This window comes from Somniosus microcephalus, chromosome 12 (genome assembly GCF_052327205.1).
Source record: "Somniosus microcephalus isolate GS21.2 chromosome 12, FLI_Smic_1.0, whole genome shotgun sequence".
Classification (NCBI taxonomy): Eukaryota; Metazoa; Chordata; class Chondrichthyes; order Squaliformes; family Somniosidae; genus Somniosus; species Somniosus microcephalus.
This window is the reverse complement of record NC_140998.1, coordinates 164,399,987-164,426,070: the sequence shown is the minus strand read 5'-3', so window position 1 is coordinate 164,426,070 and position 26,084 is coordinate 164,399,987. Positions and strand designations below refer to the sequence as shown.

The 26,084-nt window shown below is 45.0% G+C and overlaps 1 protein-coding gene across 1 annotated transcript in view; it reads right to left on the bottom strand.

Moving 5' to 3' along the window:
* LOC147109679 (uncharacterized) overlaps positions 1–17,845 on the bottom strand; it is a 52,581-nt gene extending 34,736 nt beyond the window's left edge. The window contains exon 1 of the mRNA XM_086003778.1: positions 16,707–17,845. Coding sequence (XP_085859904.1) covers positions 16,730–17,485 — 756 coding nt within the window. The 5' untranslated portion in view covers positions 17,486–17,845 and the 3' untranslated portion in view covers positions 16,707–16,729. The remainder of the gene's footprint in view (positions 1–16,706) is intronic.
* Positions 17,846–26,084: the final 8,239 nt, after the last annotated feature.

The window sequence follows — 26,084 nt, the reverse complement described above, 5'->3', positions numbered from 1 at the left end:
CCCCTGTGGCCCAATATTGAAATCCGTTTCGCCAGCAAACTGCCTGGCGATGCCCGGTAGGTGTAAATGAGGCATGAAGCCCAATATGAGGTGCACCTCAGGCCTACCCGTTTTGGTACAAAGATCATTCTCTACACCCAGCTCACCTGCCATTGTGAGCCAATTTCAAGGCCTTGGTATCTCGACAACTTTGGCATCAATCATTGCATAGAAAGAGTTGATACTTGTTGCTTGGGTTTTCAAATAGCTGGTATAAAGTACCTAAATATAGCAGACTTATAGCCATAGTAAGGAAAGATGTGATTACTGTCCTTTATGACACTGGTTAATTTTATATTACACTGGAGTGTGATAACATTGTTTTTTTAAATTCATTCTTTCTGGGAAGGCCGGCATTTATTGCCCATCCCTAGTTGCCCCGAGAAGCTGGAACTACTGGTAGTGGTTTGATACTGAGTGGCTTGCTCAGCCATTTCAGAATGGGACTGAAGTCCCATGTAGGCAGACTCCCGGATAAGGACGGTAGGTTTCTTACCCTAAAGGAAATTAATGAATCAATTGGGTTTTTACGACAATCTGACAGCTTTACTGATGGCAGCTTGTATCCAGATTTAAAAAAAAACTGAATTCAAATTCTAAAGAATTTGAACTCACCTTCTCTGGAGTTATTAGTCCAGGTCTCTGGATTACTAGTCCGGCAACATAAAACAACTTGTCAGTACGGTAGTGTAGAGGTTATCAGGTAGTATTAAACACTTCCCATAAATAAATGAAAAATAACTTCACAGTTCCAGGAGCATTCTAGTGATACTAAGTGAACGTGAACATTCTGTGGGAAAAAACTATATAGTTTTGAAATTGTAAAATGACCATGTTTGATTATATAATTCAAGCTGAATTTTAACATTAGAAAACAAAAATCCTGATCACTATCCAATAAACCCTACTGAAAAGTATGTTTCTGTGTGTGTGGGGAGGGGAGGGGAACCTGTCAGGTTTGGACTGGACTCATTTGCTGTTACACTTGACTATCTTACCAATACTCACTGTCCAGGTTCATACCAACAACAGCTATACAGTTGAGGTACTTACTCTAAGGTGACCACCACTTTCAGGAGATAAAGCATAATAGAAGAGACTTGGAGAAAAAGGGGGGAAATTAAAACTTAAAACACTATTCAGCTGTAATAGCTAAATCATCTTTAAAAATGTCTTTCTAATTTCTATTTAACCTTTGGCAGTTTTCTCTATTTGCCTCCTCTTCTAAAGACATTGGCCTAGAAATTCAGTGGGCTGTGCCACCCGTTAGCGCCCAAAGAGGGCACTTAGTGGGTTTTACGCCACTGGCCACGCCTCCTGCTAAATTTAGCGGGACGCTAATGGCGGCGCTAGCCGTTAGCACTGCGCCGCTACCGATGACGTCATCGGTGTGCACAGCGCCCTGCTACCGCCCCGATCACGAAATTTAGTAGTACCCCCTGCTTTAATGCCAGTCACAATTTGCGACCGGTTCAGGGGGGCCTACCTACGGCGGTAGAGGCGCTGAGGTGCGGGGCGGCCATTTTTTTTGCTGACTGCCTGCCAGCACCTCTCCGCACCGCTGTCCCCAGCCTCCTGAGCGCCCCCCCCCCCAACCCCCCCGCGGAGTGCCGGCTGTGTCCCAAGAGCCCGGCACTTCTCCTCAGTGCCGGGCTCTTTTGCCGGCACTCACGATCGGCGTTCGCGCTGCAGCAGGCCCCTCCCCTTTAAGAAGGGGAGGAAGGCCTGCAGTACCGCAGCACGCCGTGCCGTAGCGTGTGGCGCTGCGGCACGTTGCGCAGCGGTATTCAGCTGCAGCGCCCCAAGAGGGATGCGGGGCGCCTCGAGTAGCGCCGCGCTTCCCTCTGGGGCGCTCAAACTGAATTTGCGACGGGCGGCCGCGACTACTTCCGGGGCGGTGCTTCTGGCGCCCAGGCGAGGCTGGCGCCCCAAACAGGGCACCACTGAATTTCTAGGCCATTGACTCTTTCCTTGGAGTTGGTTCTATAAGCCCAAGTGTCCATTATTTGTGTTTGAGCCTTGACTATCCTTGGCCCCCTCCTATTTCTCATCTACATGTTGCCACTCGGTGGCATCATCCAAAGACATGACGTCAGGCTCCACATGTACGCTGATGACACCCAGCTCTACCTCACCACCACTTCTCTTGACCCCTCCACTGCTTCTGTGTTGTCAGACTGCTTGTTTGACATCCAGCATTTGATGAGCCCAATTTCTTCCAATTAAATATTGGGAAGACTGAAGCCATTGTCATTGGCCCCTGTTACAAACTCCTTTCCATCGCCACAGATTCCATCTCCCACCGTGGCCAATGTCTCAGGCTGAACCAGATTGTTTGCAACCTCAGGGGCTTATTTGACCCCAAGTCATAGAGTTATACAGCACAGAAAGAGGCCCTTCAGCCCATCGTGTCCGGGCCAGCCATCAAGCCCTGTCTATTCTAATCCCATTTTCCAGCACTTGGTCCATAGCCTTGTATGCTATGGCATTTCAAGTGCTCATCTAAGTGCTTCTTGAATGTTGTGAGGGTTCCTGCCTCTACCACCCTTTCAGGCAGTGAGTTCCAGATTCCAACCACCCTCTGGGTGAAAAAGTTTTTCCTCAAATCCCCTCTAAACCTCCTGCCCCTTACCTTGAAACTATGCCCCCTGGTTATTGACCCCTCTATTAAGGGGAAAAGTTCCTTTCTATCTACCCTATCTATGCCCCTCATAATTTTGTACACCTCAATCAGGTCCCCCCTCAGCCTTCTCTGCTCTAAAGAAAACAACCCCAGCCTGTCCAGTCTCTCTTCATAGCTGAAGCGCTCCAGCCCAGGTAACATCCTGGTGAATCTCCTCTGCACCCTCTCCAATGCAATCACATCCTTCCTATAGTGTGGTGACCAGAACTGCACACAGTATTCCAGCTGTGGCCTAATTAGCATTTTGTACAGCTCCATCATAACCTCCCTGCTCTTATATTCTAAGCCTCAGCTAATGAAGGCAAGTATCCCATATGCCTTTTTAACCACCTTATCTACCTGCCCTGCTGCCTTCAGGGATCTATGTACATGCACACCAAGGTCCCTCTGATACTCTGTCCTTCCTAGGGTCCTCCCAAAATGCATCATCTTACACTTTTCAGGGTTAAATTCCATTTGCCACTGTTTTGCCCATCTGACCAACCCGTCCATATCGTCCTGTAGCCTGAGGCTTCCCTCCTCGCTATTTACCACTCGGCCAATTTTCGTGTCATCTGCGAACTTACTGATCATACCTCCTACATTCATATCTAAATCATTAATGTACACTACAAACAGCAAAGGACCCAGCACTGATCCCTGCGGTACACCACTGGACACAGGCTTCCAATCACAAAAACAACCTTCGACCATCACCCTCTGCCTCCTGCCACTAAGCCAATTTTAGATCCAATGTGCCAAATTGCCCTGGATCCCATGGGCTCTTACCTTCTTGACCAGTCTCCCATGTGGGACATTGTCAAAAGCCTTACTGAAGTCCATGTAGACTACAGCAACTGCACTACCCTCATCCACGCACCTAGTCACCCCCTCGGAAAATTCAATCAAATTGGTTAGACATGATCTCTCCCTGACAAAGCCATGCTGACTATCCTTGCCTCTCCAAGTGGAGACTAATTCTGTCCCTCAGAATTTTTTCCAATAATTTCCCTACCACTGATGTTGGGCTCACTGGCCTGTAATTCCCTGGTTTATCCCTACTACCCTTCTTGAATAATGGTACTACGTTAGCTGTCCTCCAGTCCTCTGGCACCTCCCTTGTGGCCAGAAAGGTTCTGAAATTTTGGGCAGGATTTACATTGGGCCGTGGAGGCGGGATTGGAGGCGAGCGGGGGGTTAAAATCCTGAAATCGGGGGGCACAAACCCATCCCGCACCCAACCCGCCTCCATGCCAGTTTCAAAGGAGGCGGGTACCCGATGCGCACTGGGACCCACCTCCCCGAGGCGGGAAGGGGATTAGTGCCAATTAACTGCCTGTTAACAGGCAGTTTTTAGCCTAATCCCTATTTTTAATGTTGAAGTGTGGGATTCCCGACAGCTCCAAACTACGCCAAGTTAGAGGAGGCGGACCGTCAGGATGAAGGGCTTGGAGGGGTCGAGATGTCCAGTGTTCAGGTGAGTGATGGGTGCATGAGTGCAAAGGTAAATGTGTTTGGTCTGTGTAAAGTGTTTAAATAAGTTTTACATACCTTTACTTACCTTTACAGCCTTCCTTCCTTCAGGTCTCGGGAGTCCCTCATCTCACCGGCACAGAAAGCAGAATGGCTGCGAGCTGTCAAAAATTGCAGCATTCAGCTTTCTGTTCCGGGGAGATCTCTAAATCATCCTGAGAGGAAGGAATTAACTTAGAGTACAGATTGTCAGTGTTTGACAGCTTCAAACAGCTGTGAAACGCTGATATTTCATCTGTCAAAAGGCCTTGACAGATGAAATATCAATCTGTGACGTCACCTGTTGCCAGGTGACCCTTAATTGGCCTGCGGAGCCCGCTGGGCAGACTCAACAAGGTCAATCAAGTCAAAATCGCGTGGGTTGGCTAGAACTCGATGGAGGCGGGACTACAACCCCGAAAGTTGTAGTCCCGCCTCCTACCCGACTCCTCAATGAAAATCCAGCCCTTTGTGTCAGAGCCCCTGCAATCTCCTCCCTTCGTCTGGGCCTGGGGATTTATCCACTTTTAAGCCCGCTAAAACCGCTAGTACTTCCTCTGAATACTAATTTGTTCAAGTATATCACAATCCCCCTGCCTGATTTCTATGCCTACATCGTCCTTCTCCATAGTGAACACAGATGCAAAATATTCATTTAAAACTTCACCTACATTTTCCGGCTCTACACACAGATTGCCACTTTGGTCCCTAATGGCCCACTTTCCCTGGTTATCCTCTTGCCCTTATTATACTTATAAAACACCTTGGGATTTTCCTTTATTTTGCCCACCAGTGTTTTTTCATGCCCCCTCTTCGCTCTCCTAATTTCTTTTTTAAGTACCCCCCTGTACTTTCTATACTCCTCTAGGGCTTCCACTGTTTTTAGTCCTTTGTATCTGCCAATAGCCTCCCTTTTTTGAGCTTCTGACCCCATATCCTCTCCACCACCAAGACCACTGCCCACTTTCACCTTTGTAACATCATCTGCCTCTGCCCATTTGCTACTGAGACCCTCATTTGTACTTTTGTTACCTCCAGATTTGACTAGTCCAATGCTCTCCTGGCTGGCCTCCCATCTTCCACCCTCTCCACCCTCCAGAAACTTGAGCGCTTCCAAAATTCTGCTGCCTGTATCCTAAATCGCACCAAGTCCCGTTCACCCATCACCCCTGTGCTCACTGACCTAAATTGGCTCCTGGTCCACGACATTTCTATTTAAAAATTCTCATCCTTGTGTTCAAATTCCTTCATGGCCTCGCCCCTCTATTTCTCTGTAACCTCCTACAGTCCTCTGACATCTCTGCGTTCCTCCAACTCTGGCCTCTTGTGCATCCCCCACTCCCTTCACCCCACCATTGGTGGTCGTATCTTGAACTGTCTAGGCCCTAAGCTCTGGGATTCCCTCCTTAAACCTCTCTACCTCTCTCTTCTCCTTTAAGACCCTCCTTAAAACTTACTTCTTTGACCAAGCTTTTGATCACCTGCCCTAATGTCTCCTTCTTTGGTTTGGTGTCAATTTTTGTTTGATAACGCTCTTGTGAAGCGCCTTGGTACATTTTACTATGTTAAAGGTGCTATATAAATGCAAGTTGTTGTTGATGGTGAATGTCCACAGATACTTGGCTGCAGGGACATACCAGTTTGGTTCATTTGTATTCTTACAATGGCTTCAATATGAACTTTGCAGTAGCGGGCCACTGGATAATTAGCAAGAGTGAGAACCCTGGCTGACCTTTTTTTCTCTCCTCTCTAATCAAGGATGCTGGGGCCAAATGCAGTGCCCCTTCTAGACAGTGACTGACCAGCTAACTCAAAGCAGGGTTAAAAATCTGAGAGCCTCCTGATTTGCATGGCTCACTGCATACTGTGTTAACACACTGATCAATTAGAGAAGCCTCTAAGTGAATCATTTCTTGCTGAACCATAATTTCTATTTCAAATTAACCAATCTCCTATTAAAAAGTTGATAAAAAGCATGAATTAAATTGTGCATGTTAAATTATTACTGAGGTTTCATTAAATGAACACTTCTTAAATGAATAACCTGTTGAATAATCGGTGATATTGTTAATGATAAGGAAATGGTGGACATGTTGAATAATTACTTTGGGCTGGATTTTGCTACGGGGGCGGGTTGGAGGTGGGAAACCCACATTCGGGCTTGTTGTCCCGCCTCCATGGAAATGTGGCCAACCCACTGGATTTTCCTCTGATTGACCTTGTTGAGCCCGCCCTGTGGGCTCAGCAGGCCAATTAAGGGCCACCCGGCAACAGGTGACGTCAGAGGTTGACATTTCATCTGTCAAAAGCTTTTGGCAGATGAAATATCAGTGTTTAACAGCTGTTTGAAGCTGTCAAGCACTGAAAAACTGCTAATTCAGCCTCAGTCCTTTCTCAGGATAACTTTAAAATCATTTTGCTGCAGAAACCAAGAAGCTGATTTTTTTTATAAATCGGAGCTTCTGTGGTTCTTGCAGCCGACTCCCGACACCGGAATGCAGGACTCCTGTAAAGGTAAGTAAAAGTAAGTTAAACTTATTTAAACACTTTAAACACTTGCAAAACACTTACCTTTGCACTCCTGCACCCCTCACTCACCTGAACACTGGGCATCTCGACCCCTCCAAAACCTCAGACCCACGTCCCGCCTCGAAAACTTTTCGTGGTTTGGAGCTGTCGGGAAGCCCACAAACCAGCAATAAAAATCGCGGATAGGCAAAAAACTACCTGTTAACTACCTGTTAACAGGCAGTTTAATTGCCTTTAATCCCTTCCCGCCTCTGGGAGTCGGGTTCCAGCACTTGTCGGCAACCCGACTCCTATGAAATTGACATGGAGGCGGGTTGGAGGCGGGATGGGGTTGGGACCCCCGGATCTCCGATTTTTATCGCCCGCACGCCTCCAACCCGACTCCAGGGGCTTAGGAAAATCCAGCCCTTTGTGTCAGTATTTACAGTAGAGGAAGAGGATAGCATGCTGGAAATCTCAAGGGACAGGGACTCAACAAAATTAGCATATGCAAAATAACAGTAATAAAGAAAATAATGGCACTAAAGAGTGACAAATCCCCAGGACCAGGTGGTTTCCATCCCAGGGTTTTAAAGGAAGGAGGTGAGCACATTGCAAATGCCCTAACTATAATCTTCCAAAGTTCTCTCGATTCAGGAACTGTTCCTTTAGATTGGAAAATTGCGCATGTCACTCTGCTATTTAAGAATGCTGAGAGAGGAAAACCAGGGAATTATAGACCAGTTAGCCTAATATCTGTTGTCGGGAAATTACTAGTGTCTATAATTAAGGATAGGGTGACTAAACACCTTGAACATTTTCAGCTGACGAGAGAGAGCCAGCATGGATTTGTAAAAGGTAGGTCATGCCTGACAAACCTGATTGAATTTTTTGAAGAGATGACTAAAGTAGTGGATAGGGGAATGTCTATGAATGTTATTTATATGGACTTCCAGCAGGCATTTGATAAAGTCCCTCATAAAAGACTGTTAACTAAGGTTGAAGCCCATGGAATTGAAGGCAAATTATTGGCCTGGTTAGGAAATTGGCTGAGTGGCAGGAGACAGAGTAGGGATAATGGGCAGGTACTCAAATTGGCAGGATGTGACAAGTGGTGTCTGGGATTTGTGTTGTGGCCTCAACTATTCACCATATTTATTAACGGCTTAGATAATGGGATAGAAAGCCATATATCCAAGTTTGCTGATGACACAAAGATAGGCAGCATTGTAGACAGTGTAGATGAAAGCATAAAATTACAAAAGGATATTGATAGATTAAGTGAATGGGTGAAACTGTGGCAAATGGTTTTCAATGTAGGCAAATGTGAGGTAATTCACTTTGGACCTAAAAAGGATAAAATGGTGAAAAGCTAAAAACAGTGGAGGTCCAGAGAGACTCGGGGGTCCAGGTACACAGATCGTTAAAATGTCATGGACAGGTACAGAAAATAATCAAAAAGGTTAATGGAATGCTGGCCTTTATATCGAGAGGACTAGAATAGAAAGGGGTAGAAGTTATGCTGCAGCTGTACAAAACCCTGGTTAGACCACACCTTGAGTACTGTGAACAGTTCTGGGCACCACACTGTATAGTAAGGATATATTGGACCTGGACTCCAGAATGATACCCGGACTTCAAGGGTTAAGTTACAAGGAGAGATTACACAAATTAGGGTTGTATTCCCTAGAATTTAGAAGGTGATCTGATCGAAGTTTTCAAGATATTAAGGGGAACAGATAGGGTAGATAGAGAGAAACTATTTCCCCTGGTTGGGGATTCTAGGACTAGGGGACATAGTCTAGAAATTAGAGCCAGTCCTTTCAGGAGTGAAATTAGGAAACAAAGGGTGGTAGAAGTTTGGAACTCTCTTCCGCAAACGGCATTGATGCGAGATCAAGTGTTAATTTTAAATCTGAGATTTATAGATTTTTCTTTAACCAAAGGTATTAAGGGATATGAGCCAAAGGCGGGTAAAGGAGTTAGGTCGCAGATCATCCATGATCTCATTGAATGGCGGAACAGGTTCGAGGGACTAAATGGCCTCTTCCTGTTCCTATGTTTCCCACAAACTGCTATTCAGTAACCAGAATTATAATAGTGAAATAAATGGATCCTCCTGATAATGTTACAAAATTCTCTAAATGATTGTGGAGAAATGCTCTGTACCATATACAGTACTAAGAAAAACAATTATTTATGTGGCCACCATGGAAAGCAAAGTACAATCCAAATTTAATTAGGGTTCAACGTATTATGAAATTAAATGATGTGCCAATATTAACATACAAATGCTAACACCTTCATATAGGAACACAGGAAGAACAGTAGACCATTCAGCCCATCGAGCCTGTTCCGCCATTCAATTAGATCATGGCTGATCTGTACCTCCCATTTATTACAGTCAACTTTTACTTTGACTACTATTTTAAAAGACAATTGGGATAAAATTCAACCTTGTGGGGGTGCAAAATGGGTAATAGTGGATTAGCCACCCATTATACAACCCCCACCCCCCCCCCCCCCCACCACCACCGCCTCCAATTTTCCTTTCTATTGAAGCCAATGGAAAGGAAAATCAGGCAGGGTGTATAATAGGGGGCAGTCAATCTACTATCACCCATTTTGTGCCCCTGGAGAAGTTGATTTCCCCCCCCCCCATTAACCTGCTCTGTTTACACCTTCATTAAACTAGGGAACAACAGCATTTTCTAGGAAGGCGTTTGTACCTTTTGAAGGCCTCTCATTAAATCAGTTTTACTTGTTGGATTACAAGATCATAATTTAATTACGATTTGGGTTGGCCACAGGCTCGCATCCTATTGTGCCCCCATTGTAGCATCCAATTGTTTCTTAAATGCTTCCTGGGTTTTTGCCTCCACTACTATATTTTGGAGTTGATACCATACGTTATTAACTCTGTGAAAAATAATTTTCTGATATTAGTCCTAAATTTATCTTTTACTATAGAAACATAGAATAGTACAGCACAGAAGGAGGCCATTTGGTCCATCGAGTCTGCGCCAGCTCTTTCGAAGAGCAATCATAGAAACATAGAAAACCTAGAAGATAGGAGCAGGAGTAGGCCATTCGGCTCCTCGAGCCTGCTCCACCATTTAATGCGATCATGGCTGATCATCCAATTTCAGTACCTAGTCCCTGCTTTCTCCCCATACCCCTTGATCCCTTTAGCCTTAAGAAATATATCCAACTCCTTCTTGAATATATTTAATGAATTGGCCTCAACTGCGTTCTGTGGTAGAGAATTCCACAGGTTCACCACTCTCTGGGTGAAGAAATTCCTCCTCATTTCTGTCCTAAATGGCCTACCCCTTATCCTTAGACTGTGACCCCTGGTTCTGGACTCCCCGACCATCGGGAACATCCTTCCTGCATCTAGTCTGTCCAGTCCTGTCAGAATTTTATAAGTTTCAATAAGATCCCCTCTCATTCTTCTAAACTCCAGCGAGTACAAGCCCAATCATCCCAATCTCTCCTCATACGTCATTCCTGCCATCCCAGGTATCAGCCTGGTGAATCTTCGCTGAACTCCTTCCATGGCAAGAACATCCTTACTCAGATAAGGCGACCAAAACTGCACACAATACTCAAGATGTGGTCTCACCAAGGCCCTGTACAACTGCAGCAAGACATCCTTGTTCCTGTACTCAAACCCTCTCGCTACGAAGGCCAACATACCATTTGCCTTCTTAACCGCCTGCTGCACCTGCATGCTTACCTTCAGCGACTGGTGCACAAGGACACCCAGGTCTCGTTGCACTTCCCCTTCTCCCAATCTATTGCCATTCAGATAATAATCTGCCTTCCTGTTTTTGCCACCAAAGTGGATAACCTCACATTTATCCACGTTATATTGCATCTGCCATGTTTTTGCCCAATCACCCAATCTATCCAAATCATCCTGGAGTTTCTCGGCATCCTCCTCACAGCACACACTCTCACCCAGCTTTGTGTCATCTGCAAATTTGGAGATATTACATCTAGTTCCCTTGTCTAGATCATTAATATATATTGTGAATAGCTGGGGTCCAAGGACCGATCCCTGCGGCACCCCACTAGTCACTGCCTGCCACTCGGAAAAAGACCCGTTTATTCCAACTCTTTGCTTTCTGTCTGCCAACCAGCTCTCTATCCAAGTCAATACCTTGCCCCCAATCTCATGTGCCTTAACTTTACACGCTAATCTCTTATGCGGGACCTTATCAAAAGCCTTCTGAAAGTCCAAATACACCACATCCACTGGTTCTCCCTTATCTATTTTACCAGTTACATCCTCAAAAAATTGCAGTAGATTAGTCAAGCACGATTTACCTTTTGTAAATCCATGTTGCCTTTGTCCGATCCTGTCACTGTTTTCCAAGTGCTCTGCTATTACATCTTTTATAATGGACTCTAGCATTTTCCCCACTACCGGTGTCAGGCTTACCGGTCTGTAATTCCCCATTTTCTCTCTACCACCTTTTTTGAATAGTGGGGTAACATTAGCTACCCTCCAATCCATGGGTACTGTTTCAGATTCCATCGAATGTTGGAAGATGATCAGCAATGCATCTACTATTTCCAGGGCCACTTCCTTAAGTACCCTAGGATGTAGATTATCAGGCCCTGGGGATTTATCGGCCTTCAATCCCATCAATTTCCCTAACGCCATTTCCCTACAAATACTGATTTCTTTCAGTTCCTCCCTTTCATCAGACCCTATGTTCCCCGACATCTCTGGGAGGTTATTTGTGTCCTTTGTGAAGACAGAACCAAAATATGTATTTAATTGGTCTGCCATTTCTTTGTTCCCCATTATAAATTCCCCTGATTCTGACTGCAAGGGACCTATGCTTGACTTCACCAATCTTTTTCTCTTCACATATCTATAAAAGCTTTTACAGTCAGTTTTTATGTTCCCTGCAAGCTTACTTTCATATTCAATTTTCCCCTTCTTAATTAATCCCTTTGTCCTCCTTTGTTGAATCCTAAACTGCTCCCAATCCTCAGGTTTACTGCTTTTTCTGGCCAATTTATATGTCCTCTCCTTGGATATAATGCTATCCCTAATTTCCCTTGTTAGCCACGGTTGAGTCACCTTTTTTGTTTTATTTTTCATACCAAACTGGGATGAGCAAATTCTGTAGTTCATCCATTTGGTCTTTGAATGTTTGCCATTGCCTATCCACCGTCAACCCTTTGAGTGACATTCCCCAATCAATTCTACCCAACTCGCACCTCAGACCATCGTAATTTCCTTTATTTAAATTCAGGACCCTAGTCTCTGAGTCAACTACTTTATTCTCCACCTTAATGAAGAATTCGATCATATTATGATCGCTCCGACCCAAGGGGCCTCGTACAACAAGATTGCTAATTAATCCTTTCTCGTTACATAATACCCAGTCTAAGATGGCCTGATCTCTGGTTGTCCCACTCTTTCCCCATATTCCTGCAGTTTTTTCTCCATTAAGTATTTATCCGATTCCCTTTTGAAGGCTGCTATTGAATCTGTATCCATCTGTATCTGTATAATCAGGCAGTGCATCCAAATCCTAACCACTTGTTGCATAAAAAAGTTTTTCCTCCTGTCGCCTCTGGTTCTTTTGCCAGTCACCTTAAACCTGTGCCCTCTGGTTATCGACCTTTCAGCCATTGGAAACTTTATCTTTATTTACTCTTTCTAAACTCTTCATAATTTTAAACCTCTATCAAATTTCCTCTTAACCTTCTCTGCTCTAAGAAGAAAATTTCCAGCTTCTCCAGTCTATCTACGTAACTGTAATCTCTCATCCTCGGAACCATTCGAGTAAATCTCTCCTGTACCCTCTCCAAAGCCATCATGTCCTTCCTAAAGTGTGGTGCCCAGAATTGGACACAATATTCCAGCTGGGGCAGAACTAATGTTTTATAGGTTTAACATGACATCCTGGCTTTTGTACTCTTTGCCTCTATTTATGAATGGAGCGACTGCTGCCTCAGTATCTTATATGTTTATCTTATTGAAACATATAAGATACTGAGGGGGCTCAACAAGGTAGATGCAGAGAGGATGTTTCCCGTCGTGGGGAAATCTAATACTCGGGGGCATAGTTTCAGAATAAAGGGTCGCCCTTTTCGAACTGAGATGAGGAATTTCTTCTCTCAGGGTCGTAAATCTGTGGAATTCTCTGCCCCAGAGAGCCGTGGAGGCTGGGTCATTAAATACATTTAAGGTGGAGATAGACAGATTTTTGCAAGATAAGGGAGTGAAGGGTTATGGGGAGTGGGCAGGGAAGTGGCTTTGAGCCCGAGATCAGCCATGAACTTACTGAATGGTGGAGCAGGCTCGACGGGCCAAGTGGCCGATTCCTGCTCCTATTTCTTATGTTCTTATGAACTGGAAGCTGCGCTGAAGCATTCTGTGCATAAATCTGTGGTGGTTTAAGTATGAATGTATAATAAGTCATATTGTATTCCTAAATCTATGGAGCTATGTGTTGGTTTAATAATGTATAATAGCGCAGGTTGGTTTAAGTATTAATGTATGATATTTTCACGGGGGGAGGGTTGCGGAGATTTATTTGAACGGTGCGCAAGCTCCATGTGAAGGGAAAGGAAAAGAAAACTAATAAAAATGGACGTTTACTGTGTTTTTCTGGCACAGATTTTCTTTTCCTGATGCGGCTGTGTTTGGCAGTAGCGATCTCGTTTCATCATCCCCTCCCCTCCCTCCTTTCTCTCTCAAAGTGTTTTCTTTGTGATGACAATATTTTATTTTCAGTTAGCAAACAACCGAAAAAACACAAACTGCGCACATGCAACTACTTCAACTTTGTTGGCAGCAGTCGCGTCCTTATATAAAGTCCAGGATCCCATATACTTTATTAACTGCTTTGTTAACCTATCCTGCAATCTTCAAAGATTTGTGCACTAATACCCCCAGATCTCTCTCTTCTTGCACCCCTTGTAAAATTGTGCCATTTAGCTTGTATTGTCTCCTCATTCTTTCTAGCAAAATGTAGCACCTCACACTTTTCTGTGTTGCATTTCATCTGCCATGTGTTCGTCCATTCCACCGGCCTGTCTATGGCCTCTTGAAGTCTATTACTATATTCCTCACTGTTTACTACACTTCCAAGTTTAGTGTCATCTGCAAATTTCGAAATTGTGCCCTGTACATCCAAGTCATTAATGTATTTCAAAAACAGCACTTTTCAAAAACTGAACCCTGGGGCTCACCACTGTATACCTCCCTCCAGCCCGAAAAATAGCCATTCACCACAACACTCTGTTTTCTATCCTTTAGCTAATTTTGTATCCAGCTGCTAATGTCCCTTTTATCCTATGGGCTTCAATTTTACTAACAAGCCTAATATGTGGTACTTTATCAAACTCCTTTTGAAAGGCCATGTACACAAGACACATCAACTGTTATCATTTGAAGCAGATGGGATCTTGAGCTTTATAAACAGAGGCATAGACTGCAAAAGCCAGCAAGTAGCTTTCAAAAGGGAATTGGATACATTAGAGAGAAAATTGCAAGGCTCTGGGGAAAGAGCTGGGCCATGGGATTAACTGGATTGCTCCTGGGAAGAGTGGCACAGACTTGTAGCGCGAATTGCCTAATTCTGTGCTGTACTATTCTATGATACTAGTTTGAACCTGTATCCTCTATTTCTACTACACGTTTAGTTTTTTCATTCCTTTAACTATTTTATACACCTTCCTTTCTAGACACTTGTGGCCCCCCTTTTAACTCCCACCCCCAGGGGAACCAGCTGACTGACAGCACGCACACAGCCGGGAAGCCTGAGGCTCAATTGAAGTTGAGCTTCACTGGGGCGAGCTGCGTTTCAATCCAATCCAATTTGAGTTGCCTGCCTCGCTGGCAGCAGCCCTCAGGTGAGTCCCGAAGGGGGGAGGGGAGAAGAACGACGTGAGGGCGATCACGGCCCAAGCCGGGGAGAGCACTCCAGCTCCTCCTGGATTCACGTGAAAGTTTTTCTTACCTTTTATTGGCAGCCACTTGTTGGTCCACAGCAGGAAATCCTGCTCTGCTCATAGCTCAGGAGGAAGTCTTACAACAGGTGCTGGGCCCTTGCTGGCATGTGCAAGGGGGCCCAGCGGTTTTAAGTGAAATAACAACAGGAAATGCTGGAAAAAACTCAGCAGGCCAGGCAACATCCGTGGAGAGAGAAATAGAGTCAACGTTTCGAGTCAAACTTCTTGACAAAGGGTTTTGACCCTAAAAGTTGACTCTATTTCTCTCTCCACGGATGCTGCCTGGCCTGCTGAGTTTTTCCAGCATTTTCTGTTGTTATTTCGGATTTCCAGCATCCGCAGTATTTTGCTATCATACCTGTTTTAAGTGGACGCTAAGGACACCTGAAAAATTGCCAGACTCAATGTGGGATTGGACGTAATTCAGGCGTCTTTGAGCGTGGGACATAGCCCCGCTAATTTGGTCCTTTTTGCGCCCCTCTCTTTTCTGTCCCAAAAATGTGTGCAATGAGGTCTAATTTCCCACCCCTGTTTATCCAGTCCTTCCTCATAGTTTAGACCTTTGACACTAGGAATCTGCCTCGTGTCTTTTTCTACCCTCTAGCACCTGAATGTCTCAGCAACCTAAACTGGATGCAGTATTCAAGGTGTGCTCCGACCAGAGTGCTAAGTTTGATCAAGATCGCCTTTGACTTGTATTCTAATTGGCTATGTTGAATTTAAAACTCTATCAAAGCCTCACGGTGACATTTAGCAGCAGCTCGTTTATTACCTAGATATTAAAATTTTGTTTTTATGAATAAAATGTCTTAAAGATTGAGTTTGTAAATCACCGTTCAACATATTCTAGCTTGGGCTGCAGACAGACCACCACATTACTGTGTTTAATAATAGCGTTGTTCTCCCTATAAATTCAAAGACCTCTTTATCCAATTAAAATGTGCCCCGTTACTGCCTTTGCTGCATGGGTTGCGTTGATCTACTTTCACGTTACGATTATCACGGCTGGAAAAGCACAATCATCTCCAGTTTTACCTTCCATTAAAAGTCTCCGAGTGGAGTCGGAGAGCCCCTGCGTGTCTCTCTGCAAGAACAATGCACTTGGAAAGGCGTTACCTAGTGACATACTGTGCACTTTCCCAAGACAAAGGAATTTTCAGATAACTCAATACTAAGTCACTTTGTTTACCCAATGGGATAATACCGTGTTAAATACTTTGAGCCCCTTCAATTTTTCCTCGCTCAATTAAGTCAACTGTAGATATTTTAAGAAACTCAAATCTTGTTCGTTACATGATTGAAAACGAGCGTTGAAGGAGCCTGAATCCTGCCCAGAATTGTTCATATCTCGCCACTCAGCATTTTATTTCAAACACTTCTTGTTAGCGTTTTGTCAAATGTTATTTCTACTTACCTCTAGGTAAGAAACAAACACTAATTCAATTCTTAAGACGTTTATTGTTTTTAAATACTAACCATTACTAAAGCTCACAAGGTTTGTTGCACCCAAATCTGAGCATTAAAATACAATAGTTGACTGTACAGATACATTTTACAGAGCTTGTCATACCTGAGGTTAACTCATAACGTGTCCATATCTCCTTTAAGTACACTGAGCTACGTACTAATAATTTAGATATTTCCGGTGCCAACCAAGCGTTTGTGAACTCTTAAAAAAATTCCTGTAAAATTATAATCCCAAATGTTAATGCTAACTTGTTCTGGAAACTTGTTTAAACGATGATTATGTCCCCTAGAAAGCAGCAGAGTCAATGTCCTATATTTTTATAAAGTTTATTTAAAAAATTGCCCAAGTGTACTGCTGAGGATTTTACTGACTAACCCGCGTGAAATAGGAATCTTGGTGAAACGACCAAATATTTAAACAGTTTGAGATTACCCGAGGTGCAAAACTATACACAAGTTTGACCCCCAGATTTTGGGATCTCGATTCAATTCCTTGAAAGATCTAGATGGCATATCTACAAGTACATGTGCTTACAGTCCGGCCGCGGTAGGTCCGTCTTACTGCCTTGTAGGTGCTTTCAACGCCTGCTCCCCATCCATTCTTTCAGTTACATTCTGGCTCACCGCCCTCTCGAGTGGTATTGATTCCGAGAAACTTTGTAAATGGCCAGAGATCTTCGGGCTCGCTTTGGTCATTGACTGAGCTTGGGTGACCCCCTGTGAATCCACTGACATCTCCTTGAGGCTCTTAGTTCCTGTAGTATCTTGTAGAGTATTGGAAACATCTGCCGCACTGACCTGGCTCTCTGAGGCAGCCTCCAGATCATCAGGAACCTCAGTGATCGCTAAAAGATTATAGCTCTTTGTGGTGCTTCCCCCTTGCTCCATCTCTCTTTCATTCCAGGCCTTCGTGGCAGTCAGAGCCTGCATTTGGGGTTCCTCCTGCCCTGCTTTGGGTTTCCAAGTCTTAGAGTCTAGTGCCTTGGTGCTAAGCTGCTCCGTGACCACCTGGTTCACGTTGGAGTCAGAACCCGGCTTGGACAGAGCGGTGGGAGTCATGCCTTCATTCAGCCGACCTACTTCGGTGGTGCTGTCAGGGGTGGAGTTAGTTGTGGATCTAACCGGCTTCCAAATCAGACTGTAATACACCGCCAGGATGATCGCTGCGAGGGAGACCGACAAGACATAGGCCAAAACCGTGGCTAGTCTCATCCATTTCTTGTTGGTCTTTGCCGCCATCTTTGCCTTCTTGTCGCCGGTGAAGGTGGCCGGCTTGCCTTTGTCCCCCCCGGGCATGAAGTTCTTGTCCCTCATTGTCGGCTTGTTGTTTATTGTTTTTGATTGTATCTTCGATCCCAGGTGGATTCTCAGAATTTACCGCGAGAAATCAATTCAAAGACGAAATTAGTATTTCAACCAATCGCCCCCAAATCTCCACGGAGCAGCATTGGAGCAGCTTGTGCGATCACTCAGTCCACTCCGGCATCCACCTCCCACATTCTGCCTGCCTGTGGGAGCAGGGCAGCGTGTGCTATTCGCCTGAGATCTTCCTGTTGTTCCCACCAGTGCCGGGATGCTGCAGGGGTAGTGAGAGAGAGAGAAAAAACAGCCCAGTAACCGAGGTTGTTTATTGCCTTTAATGCGCATCTCTTGAATAAGATCAGCTGTCACAATCTGCCCCCTTCGTGCCAGGAAATGAAGCAGCTTTTTTTGTAATAAACAGCAGAGGGGGTGGGGAGAGAAAGTGAAAAATCTCTTAAAGAGACCATGTTTACCATATGCCATGTGTAATGTGTGTGGGCGCATATATATCTGTGGGTGTACAATATATATATATATGTGTGTGTGTGAGTGTACAGTGTATATGTGTGTGTGTGGGGGAGGGTGCATGTATGTGTGTGTATATAAGTGTGATGGGGCATATGTGTGTGTTGTCCTCTTTTAAACAGTTTCTATCATCTGCAGATAACTGAAGTTTCAAACCTTTGTGAAAATCAGGCAGGTGTTTTTTTCCGTTGTCCTCATTATCCCTGGAACAATGAAAACCGAGGAATGCAAATTATTTATTTCCATTGTCCTGGATGCATTGTTTTAAACCAGCGAGTGCAGGGATTTCTGCAGGTATTTTTGACAGTACAGCACTGATAACTCAATAATGTACGATACAAACGTGCAGATTTTATCCGGTTTTACTGCTTATAAAATTTAAACACCACTTTTGCATTTTGTGTAACACTTTAGATTTTAATTTTTGTTACATTTAACTATCAGATCTGAGCTACATTTTGCAGATTTGGTGCTTCAGTTTAGTTTACTTGTCTTATGTACTCTTTGAGCACTGACAGACTGCACTAGTGTCCTTGCATACAGTATTTTAGTTTGCTAGTTGGCCAAATTTTTAAACTATCCCCGCATTAGTCACAGTCATAACGGCACAGAAGGAGGCCATTCGGCCCATCGAGTCCGTGCCGGCTCTCTGCAGAGCAATCCAGTCAGTCCCATTCCCCCGCTCTATCCCCGTAGCCTGGCAAGTTTATTTCCCTCAAGTGCCTACCCAGTCTCCCCTTGAAAACATTGAGTGTCTCCGCTTCCGTCGGCAGCGAGTTCCAGGTCATCACTGGTGCACAAGGACACCCAGGTGCGTAAAAACGTTTTTCCTCACATTCTCCTTGTATCTCTTGCCCAATACCTTAAATCTGTGTCCCCTAGTCCTTGTACCATCAACTAGTGGGAACAGCCTTTCCTACCAAACCCACCATAATCTTGTACACCTCTATCAAATCACCCCAACCTCCTTTGCTCTAATTAAAACAAATCCAGCTTCTCCAACCTGTCCTTGTAGCTAAGAACCCCCATCCCCGGAACCATTCTGGTAAATCTCCTCTGCAGCCTCTCAAAGGCCTTCACATCCTGACTGGTCAAGGCATCTAAACCTCTGCTTGAGGACCCCAATGGTCTGCTCACTGATATTCCTGTTGGCTGACTGGCTCTCATTGTATGAGTGCTCATGTGGTGTCTGGGGCTTTCTCAGGGGAGTCATGAGCCATGACATCAGAGGGTATCCCTTGTCACTTCGTAGCCAGCCACTCACATTGCGTTGGGGCTCAAAGGTCTGTGGGACGGATAACTGTCTCATTATAAACGCATCATGGCAGTTCCCTGGAAAGCAGGCATTCACCTGCATGATGCGCTGCCTGTGGTCGCACACCAGCTGCACTACGATGGTCTGAGGCGCGAGTTGGGTAGGATTGATTGGGGAATGTCACTCAAAGGGTTGACGGTGGATAGGCAATGGCAAACATTCAAAGACCGCATGGATGAACTACAGAATTTGTTTATCCCAGTTTGGCATAAAAATAAAACAAAAAAGGTGATTCAATCATGGCTAACAAGGGAAATTAGGGATAGCATAAGATCCAAGGAGAGGACATATAAATTGGCCAGAAAAAGCAGTAAACCTGAGGACTGGGAGCAGTTTAGGATTCAACAAAGGAGGACAAAGAGATTAATTAAGAAGGGGAAAATAGAATATGAGAATAAGCTTGAAGGGAACATAAAAACTGACTGTAAAAGCTTTTATAGATATGTGAAGAGAAAAAGATTGGTGAAATCAAGCGTAGATCCCTTGCAGTCAGAATCAGGGGAATTTATAATGGGGAACAAAGAAATGGCAGACCAATTAAATACATATTTTGGTTCTGTCTTCATAAAGGAGGACACAAATAACCTCCCAGAGATGTCGGGGAACATAGGGTCTGATGAAAGGGAGGAACTGAAAGAAATCAGTATTTTGTAGGGAAATGGTGTTAGGGAAATTGATGGTATTGAAGGCCGATAAATCCTCAGGGCCTGATAATCTGCATCCTAGGGTACTTAAGGAAGTGGCCCTAGAAATAGTAGATGCATTGCTGATCATCTTCCAACATTCGATGGAATCTGGAACAGTACCCATGGATTGGAGGGTAGCTAATGTTACCCCACTATTCAAAAAAGGTGGTAGAGAGAAAACGGGGAATTACAGACCAGTAAGCCTGACATCGGTAGTGGGGAAAATGCTAGAGTCCATTATAAAAGATGTAACAGCAGAGCACTTGGAAAACAGTGACAGGATCGGACAAAGTCAACATGGATTTACAAAAGGTAAATCGTGCTTGACTAATCTACTGGGATTTTTTGAGGATGTAACTGGTAAAATAGATAAGGGAGAACCAGTGGATGTGGTGTATTTGGACTTTCAGAAGGCTTTTGATAAGGTCCCGCATAAGAGATTAGCGTGTAAAGTTAAGGCACATGGGATTGGGGGCAAGGTATTGACTTGGATAGAGAACTGGTTGGCAGACAGAAAGCAAAGAGTTGGAATAAATGGGTCTTTTTCCGAGTGGCAGGCAGTGACTAGTGGGGTACCGCAGGGATCGGTCCTTTGACCCCAGCTATTCACAATATATATTAATGATCTAGACAAGGGAACTAGATGTAATATCTCCAATTTTGCAGACGACACAAAGCTGGGTGGGCGTGTGTGCTGTGAGGAGGATGCCGAGAAACTCCAGGATGATTTGGACAGGTTGGGTGATTGGGCAGAAACATGGCAGATGCAATATAACGTGGATAAATGTGAGGTTATCCACTTTAGTGGCAAAAACAGGAAGGCAGATTATTATCTGAATGGCAATAGATTGGGAGAAGGGGAAGTGCAACGAGACCTGTGTGTCCTTGTGCACCAGTCGCTGAAGGTAAGCATGCAGGTGCAGCAGGCGGTTAAGAAGGCAAATGGTATGTTGGCCTTCGTAGCGAGAGGGTTTGAGTACAGGAACAAGGATGTCTTGCTGCAGTTGTACAGGGCCTTGGTGAGACCACATCTTGAGTATTGTGTGCAGTTTTGGTCACCTTACCTGAGGAGGGACGTTCTTGCCATGGAAGGAGTTCAGCGAAGATTCACCAGGCTGATACCTGGGATGGCAGGAATGACGTATGAGGAGAGATTGGGTCGATTGGGCTTATACTCGCTGGAGTTTAGAAGAATGAGAGGGGATCTCATTGAAACTTATAAAATTCTGACAGGACTGGACAGACTAGATGCAGGAAGGATGTTCCCGATGGTCGGGGAGTCCAGAACCAGGGGTCACAGTCTAAGGATAAGGGGTAAGCCATTTAGGACAGAAATGAGGAGGAATTTCTTCACCCAGAGAGTGGTGAACCTGTGGAATTCTCTACCACAGAAGGCAGTAGAGGCCAATTCATTAAATATTTTCAAGAAGGAGTTGGATATATTTCTTAAGGCTAAAGGGATCAAGGGGTATGGGGAGAAAGCAGGGACCGGGTACTGAATTTGGATGATCAGCCATGATCGCATTGAATGGCGGAGCAGGCTCGAGGGGCTGAATGGCCTACTCCTGCTCCTATCTTCTAGGTTTCTATGAATGGAATCCTTTCCTGTTCCTGAACACCTCTGAGTTTAAATGAGGGTCATATGTGCAGCCAATGGCTCCCTGGACCATGGGGAATCACGCAATCCTGTTGAATCCTCGAGCTCTCTGCCTCTGGTCTTCTCTGGCAATGGGGAATGATTCCTCAGAGGATTGTGGTATATGTGACTGATATCACCTGTGGCAGCCTGGAAGGTTCCAGTAGCAAGTGTGACTGTGTCCGTGACTGCCACCGGCACTGGAGTCCTGGCTGTGCTGCGAGGTCTGAGACTTCCTACCACGATTCCACAAATCTCCGTGACAATTTCCTTGATAAAGTGCAGCCTCCTCATGCAGTGGTCTTGGGCAATGTGAATGTAGCAGTAGTGCTGTCTGAAGATCCTGGGTGGATAGGGCCTCCTGCTGAGAGCCTTCGTCACCCAGCTATCTCTCTCCTGCAGCAGCTGGTGCTACTCTGACTGGCCTCATCTCATCCTCCCATTCCTCCTCCAGACCAAGGGGACCCCTAGCAAGATGCCCATGACCAAGCACTCCCTTTCTCCTGGTGCCTGCTATATGGTCTCCACTAAGGTACAGTAGCACTGCACTATGCTCTTTTTAGGTGAAATCCTCAGAGAATTTCCGGAATAAATGTTGATCGAGTGTTGGTGAAGTCTTGACAAAGTGTCCCAGAAAGTCTCCCGATGTGTATCAAAAGTCCTCTTCAAACGCAGTGTAGTCAGGCGATCTCAGTCAGCAAGTGAACAGTGAAAGCTGAGCATGGCTTTAAGTAGCGCTTGCAATCCTTACCAATGGCTTCTTTACTCCTATTCAGCTGGTCGCTGTTAGGAGAGGTCATTAATTGCAGCGCTAGCCAGCAAAATGAGCGTATGGGGCCAATTTAATTGGTAATCAGGGGCTTAATCATCCTCGGGCATCTGTTCCAAACACACGCTTAAACCCCTTTATCAAGATGGCATCTTGCGCTAAAGGCAGGCTAACGCAGCGCTGCAGCTCAAGATCTCATCTTGCCCACCTTGGAGACTCTTTAGTGCCTAAACTACCGGCGCTACAGTGGGGAAAATAGCCCCCCTAAATCTCTTCTTGGCCAAACTGTCAAAAAATGTCAATGGGCGACAACTACTTTCTCCTCTGCCCCTTGCCTTCTCATTCAGTTTCTACGTTTGGAAGGCTTGGGCTGTGGAATTCTTCATGAGTGCTATTAGTGTCACTTAATAATCAGCCAACAGAAAGTCCAGTCATAAAGCACCAGTCTTACTCCTTTTCTACCTCTCGCCCCTTGTTTTCCAACTCCTAGCTTGGCTACCAGCAGTGAAACTTGCTCATTAAGGTCAGTTGACTTTGTGCAGACCTCCAGTAAGACAGGCCAGATGGATTGTAATGCTCCTTTCTGGTCCTGTGCATTCCTACTCAAAGTCAGATCCACTTAGACCTGGGTATCTCACTGATCTACCGAAGTTAATGAGTTACAAAAGTAATACATCTCAAAATGAATAATTTATAGAGAAGACGATACTACTTGTTACGTACAAATAAAAGATCCTTGCTGAAGGTATATCTGTTCCTGGATTGTTTGGGCACTGACACGAGTGACAGCACAACAATCCACGTAGAAAGCGCTGGGATCACCTGGCACTTGCCACCTGACCCAGCTTGAGGGAGCAGTGCTCTGCTCCACCAGGAAAACTGGCATCCGCAAACTTAAACTCTTCACCTCCTCCAAAACAGCTGATTGTATGTCCCTAGATACATGGGTAAAACAATTATTAAAATTGGTTTGTGCCACTGAATAATTAGCATGCGCAGTCCCCCAAAGGCAAATGTAGTACCATGTTGTCTGTGCATCTTTATAAAGCATTTTGTATTTTTTCCTTGTTCCCTTTTCAAATTCTGATAGTCACAGATAACCGAAAATGGTCCCAATCGAATCACTTTGGACACTCAAACCAAATTGTTCTAGAACATGTTCGGGCATCAGAAAGTGTTTTTTTTTTAAAGTTCCCTCCTGGCCCCTGTAAAGTCTGTGGGTTGTATAGCGAAGTAATACACAGACTACAAGAGTAACTTAAACAGGACTTTACTATTCGAAGGTCAGGGCGAATCTGCCCAATAAGTTCTGCCACAGCACTTATATACCGGTGTGGTCACCGTCGGTATTACAGTATACAGCAGCCAAGATAAAGTAGTGCCACACCTAAAATAGTTCTCTTAAAGGTAAACAGTTACATACAATAGTTCTCTTAAAGGTAGAACAGTTACATACACTACAATCCTCCCTTTTTAGCTTACAACATACTTATTTCCCATTAACCATATCATTAGAACATATATACAAATTATGTAAAACAGTTCACAGATTCAGTCTCTCTGGAGGTCTCCTGACTCTGTCCGGATAACGCCTCGGTGGCGTAGTAGTTTCCGGCGGGGTAGTAGGTTCTTCCGGCAAGGCTGATTCAGCTTGAAGGACAGTGTCAGGATCATCTGATTCCAGTATTACCAGATCGGAGGTAGGGGCTCTGGGTATCTCTGTTTCGACATTAGCCGTGTAAGGTTGTGGAGTAGGTTGGCTCTTTGTGGATGACCCTATGATCTGGTCAACATGACGCCTTATGATGCTGTCACCAATGTCCACTGTATACAGCAGCGGCCCTAGCCTTTTTACAATAGTTCCAGACTGCCATTTCTCGGTACGGTAGTCCTGGGCCAAAACTTGTTGACTTGTCTGAAAAGATCTAGTTGGCCTTTCATTCATGCCCTGGAATTGCCGGTTCTCTATGTCCCTTCTGACGTTTGGCTTAATCAAATCCAGCCGGCATCTTAGCCTTCTATTGAAAAACATCATGGCGGGAGTTTGATTTGTGACCGCATGTGTTGCATTCCTGTACGCCAACAAGAAGTTATCTACCTTATGTTGTAAGTTGATGTTCTCATTACCCATGGCCTTTATGGCCTTCTTGAAGGTCTGGACAAACCTTTCAGCTAAGCCATTGGTGGCGGGATGGTATGGGGCTGACGTGTAGTGCTTGACCCCATTGCTTTTTAAGAATTTCCTGAATTCTTCGGACACAAATTGTGGTCCATTATCAGAACAGACCTGTTCCGGCAGCCCATTCCTGGCAAACATGGTCCTTAATACTGTGATGGTTTTTTCCGTGGTGGTGGAGGACATCTTTATTACCTCCGGCCACTTGGAGTGTGCATCCACCGCTATTAGAAACATTGAGTCCATAAATGGACCAGCAAAGTCGATGTGTACCCTTTGCCAAGGAGATGAGGGCCACGCCCATGGATGCAGAGGAGCTTGTGGTGGCGCGTTTTGGACCTTCTGGCATCCTAGACAACTCTTGGTTATTTCCTCGATGTCTCCATCAATACCTGGCCACCACACAAACGCTCTTGCTAGGTTCTTCATTTTCACTCCACCCAGATGCCCCTCGTGAAGTTCCTTTAGCACCTTATGCTGAAGTTTGGGTGGAATCACCACTCTCGATCCACACATCAAGGTTCCTCGGCACACTGACAGCTGTTCTTTCCGTTGCGAAAATGCTGGCAGTGTTGGTTCGCCATGTGCTGGCCATCCCTCCACTGTTAGATCGTAGACCCGTGAGAGAGTCGGGTCATTTCTTGTTTCATTCTCGATCATCGAATTGGTTACTGGTAGACATTCTACTATGGATGAGTGGAACATCTCTACCGGGTCCATTGTAGCCGCCTCTTCTACTACTGGCAACGGTAGGCGCGATAACCCATCAGCATTTCCATGCTGTTTGGAGCTTTTGTATTCAATGTCATATTGGTGTGCCCCAAGTAACACGGACCACCTCTGTAACCTTTGCGCTGTCATAGTGGAAACGGCCTTGTTAGGGTTGAATATGGACACCATAAGAACATAAGAAATAGGAGCAGGAGTAGGCCAATTGGCCCCTCGAGCCTGCTCCGCCATTCAATAAGATCATGGCTGATCTGATCCTAACCGCCAATCCACTATGACAGGACTATCTCCTGAATCTAACAGCATTAGACACACGAAAACAGGAGCAGGATCAGGCTACACGGCCCCTGGGCCCGCTCCGCTACCCACAGGGCCATGACCTATCCGAACCTAGACTCATGTCCAAATTCCTGCCCGCTCCCCGTAACCCTTAATTCCCTTTTCTACTAGGAAACTGTCTATTTCTGTTTTAAATTTATGTAATGATGTAGCTTCGACAGCTTTTTGGGGCAGCATATTCCATGGACCTACCACCCTCTGAGTGAAGTAGTTCCTCCTCATCTCAGTTTTGAAAGAGCAGCCCCTTATTCTAAGACTATGCCCCCTAGTTCTAGTTTCACCCATCATCTGGAACATCCTCCCTGCATCCACCCGATCCAACCCCTTCATAATCTTATATGTTTCAATAAGATCGCCTCTCATTCTTCTGAACTCCAATGAGTAGAGTCCCAATCTACTCAACCTCTCCTCATATGTCCATCCCCTCATCCCCGGG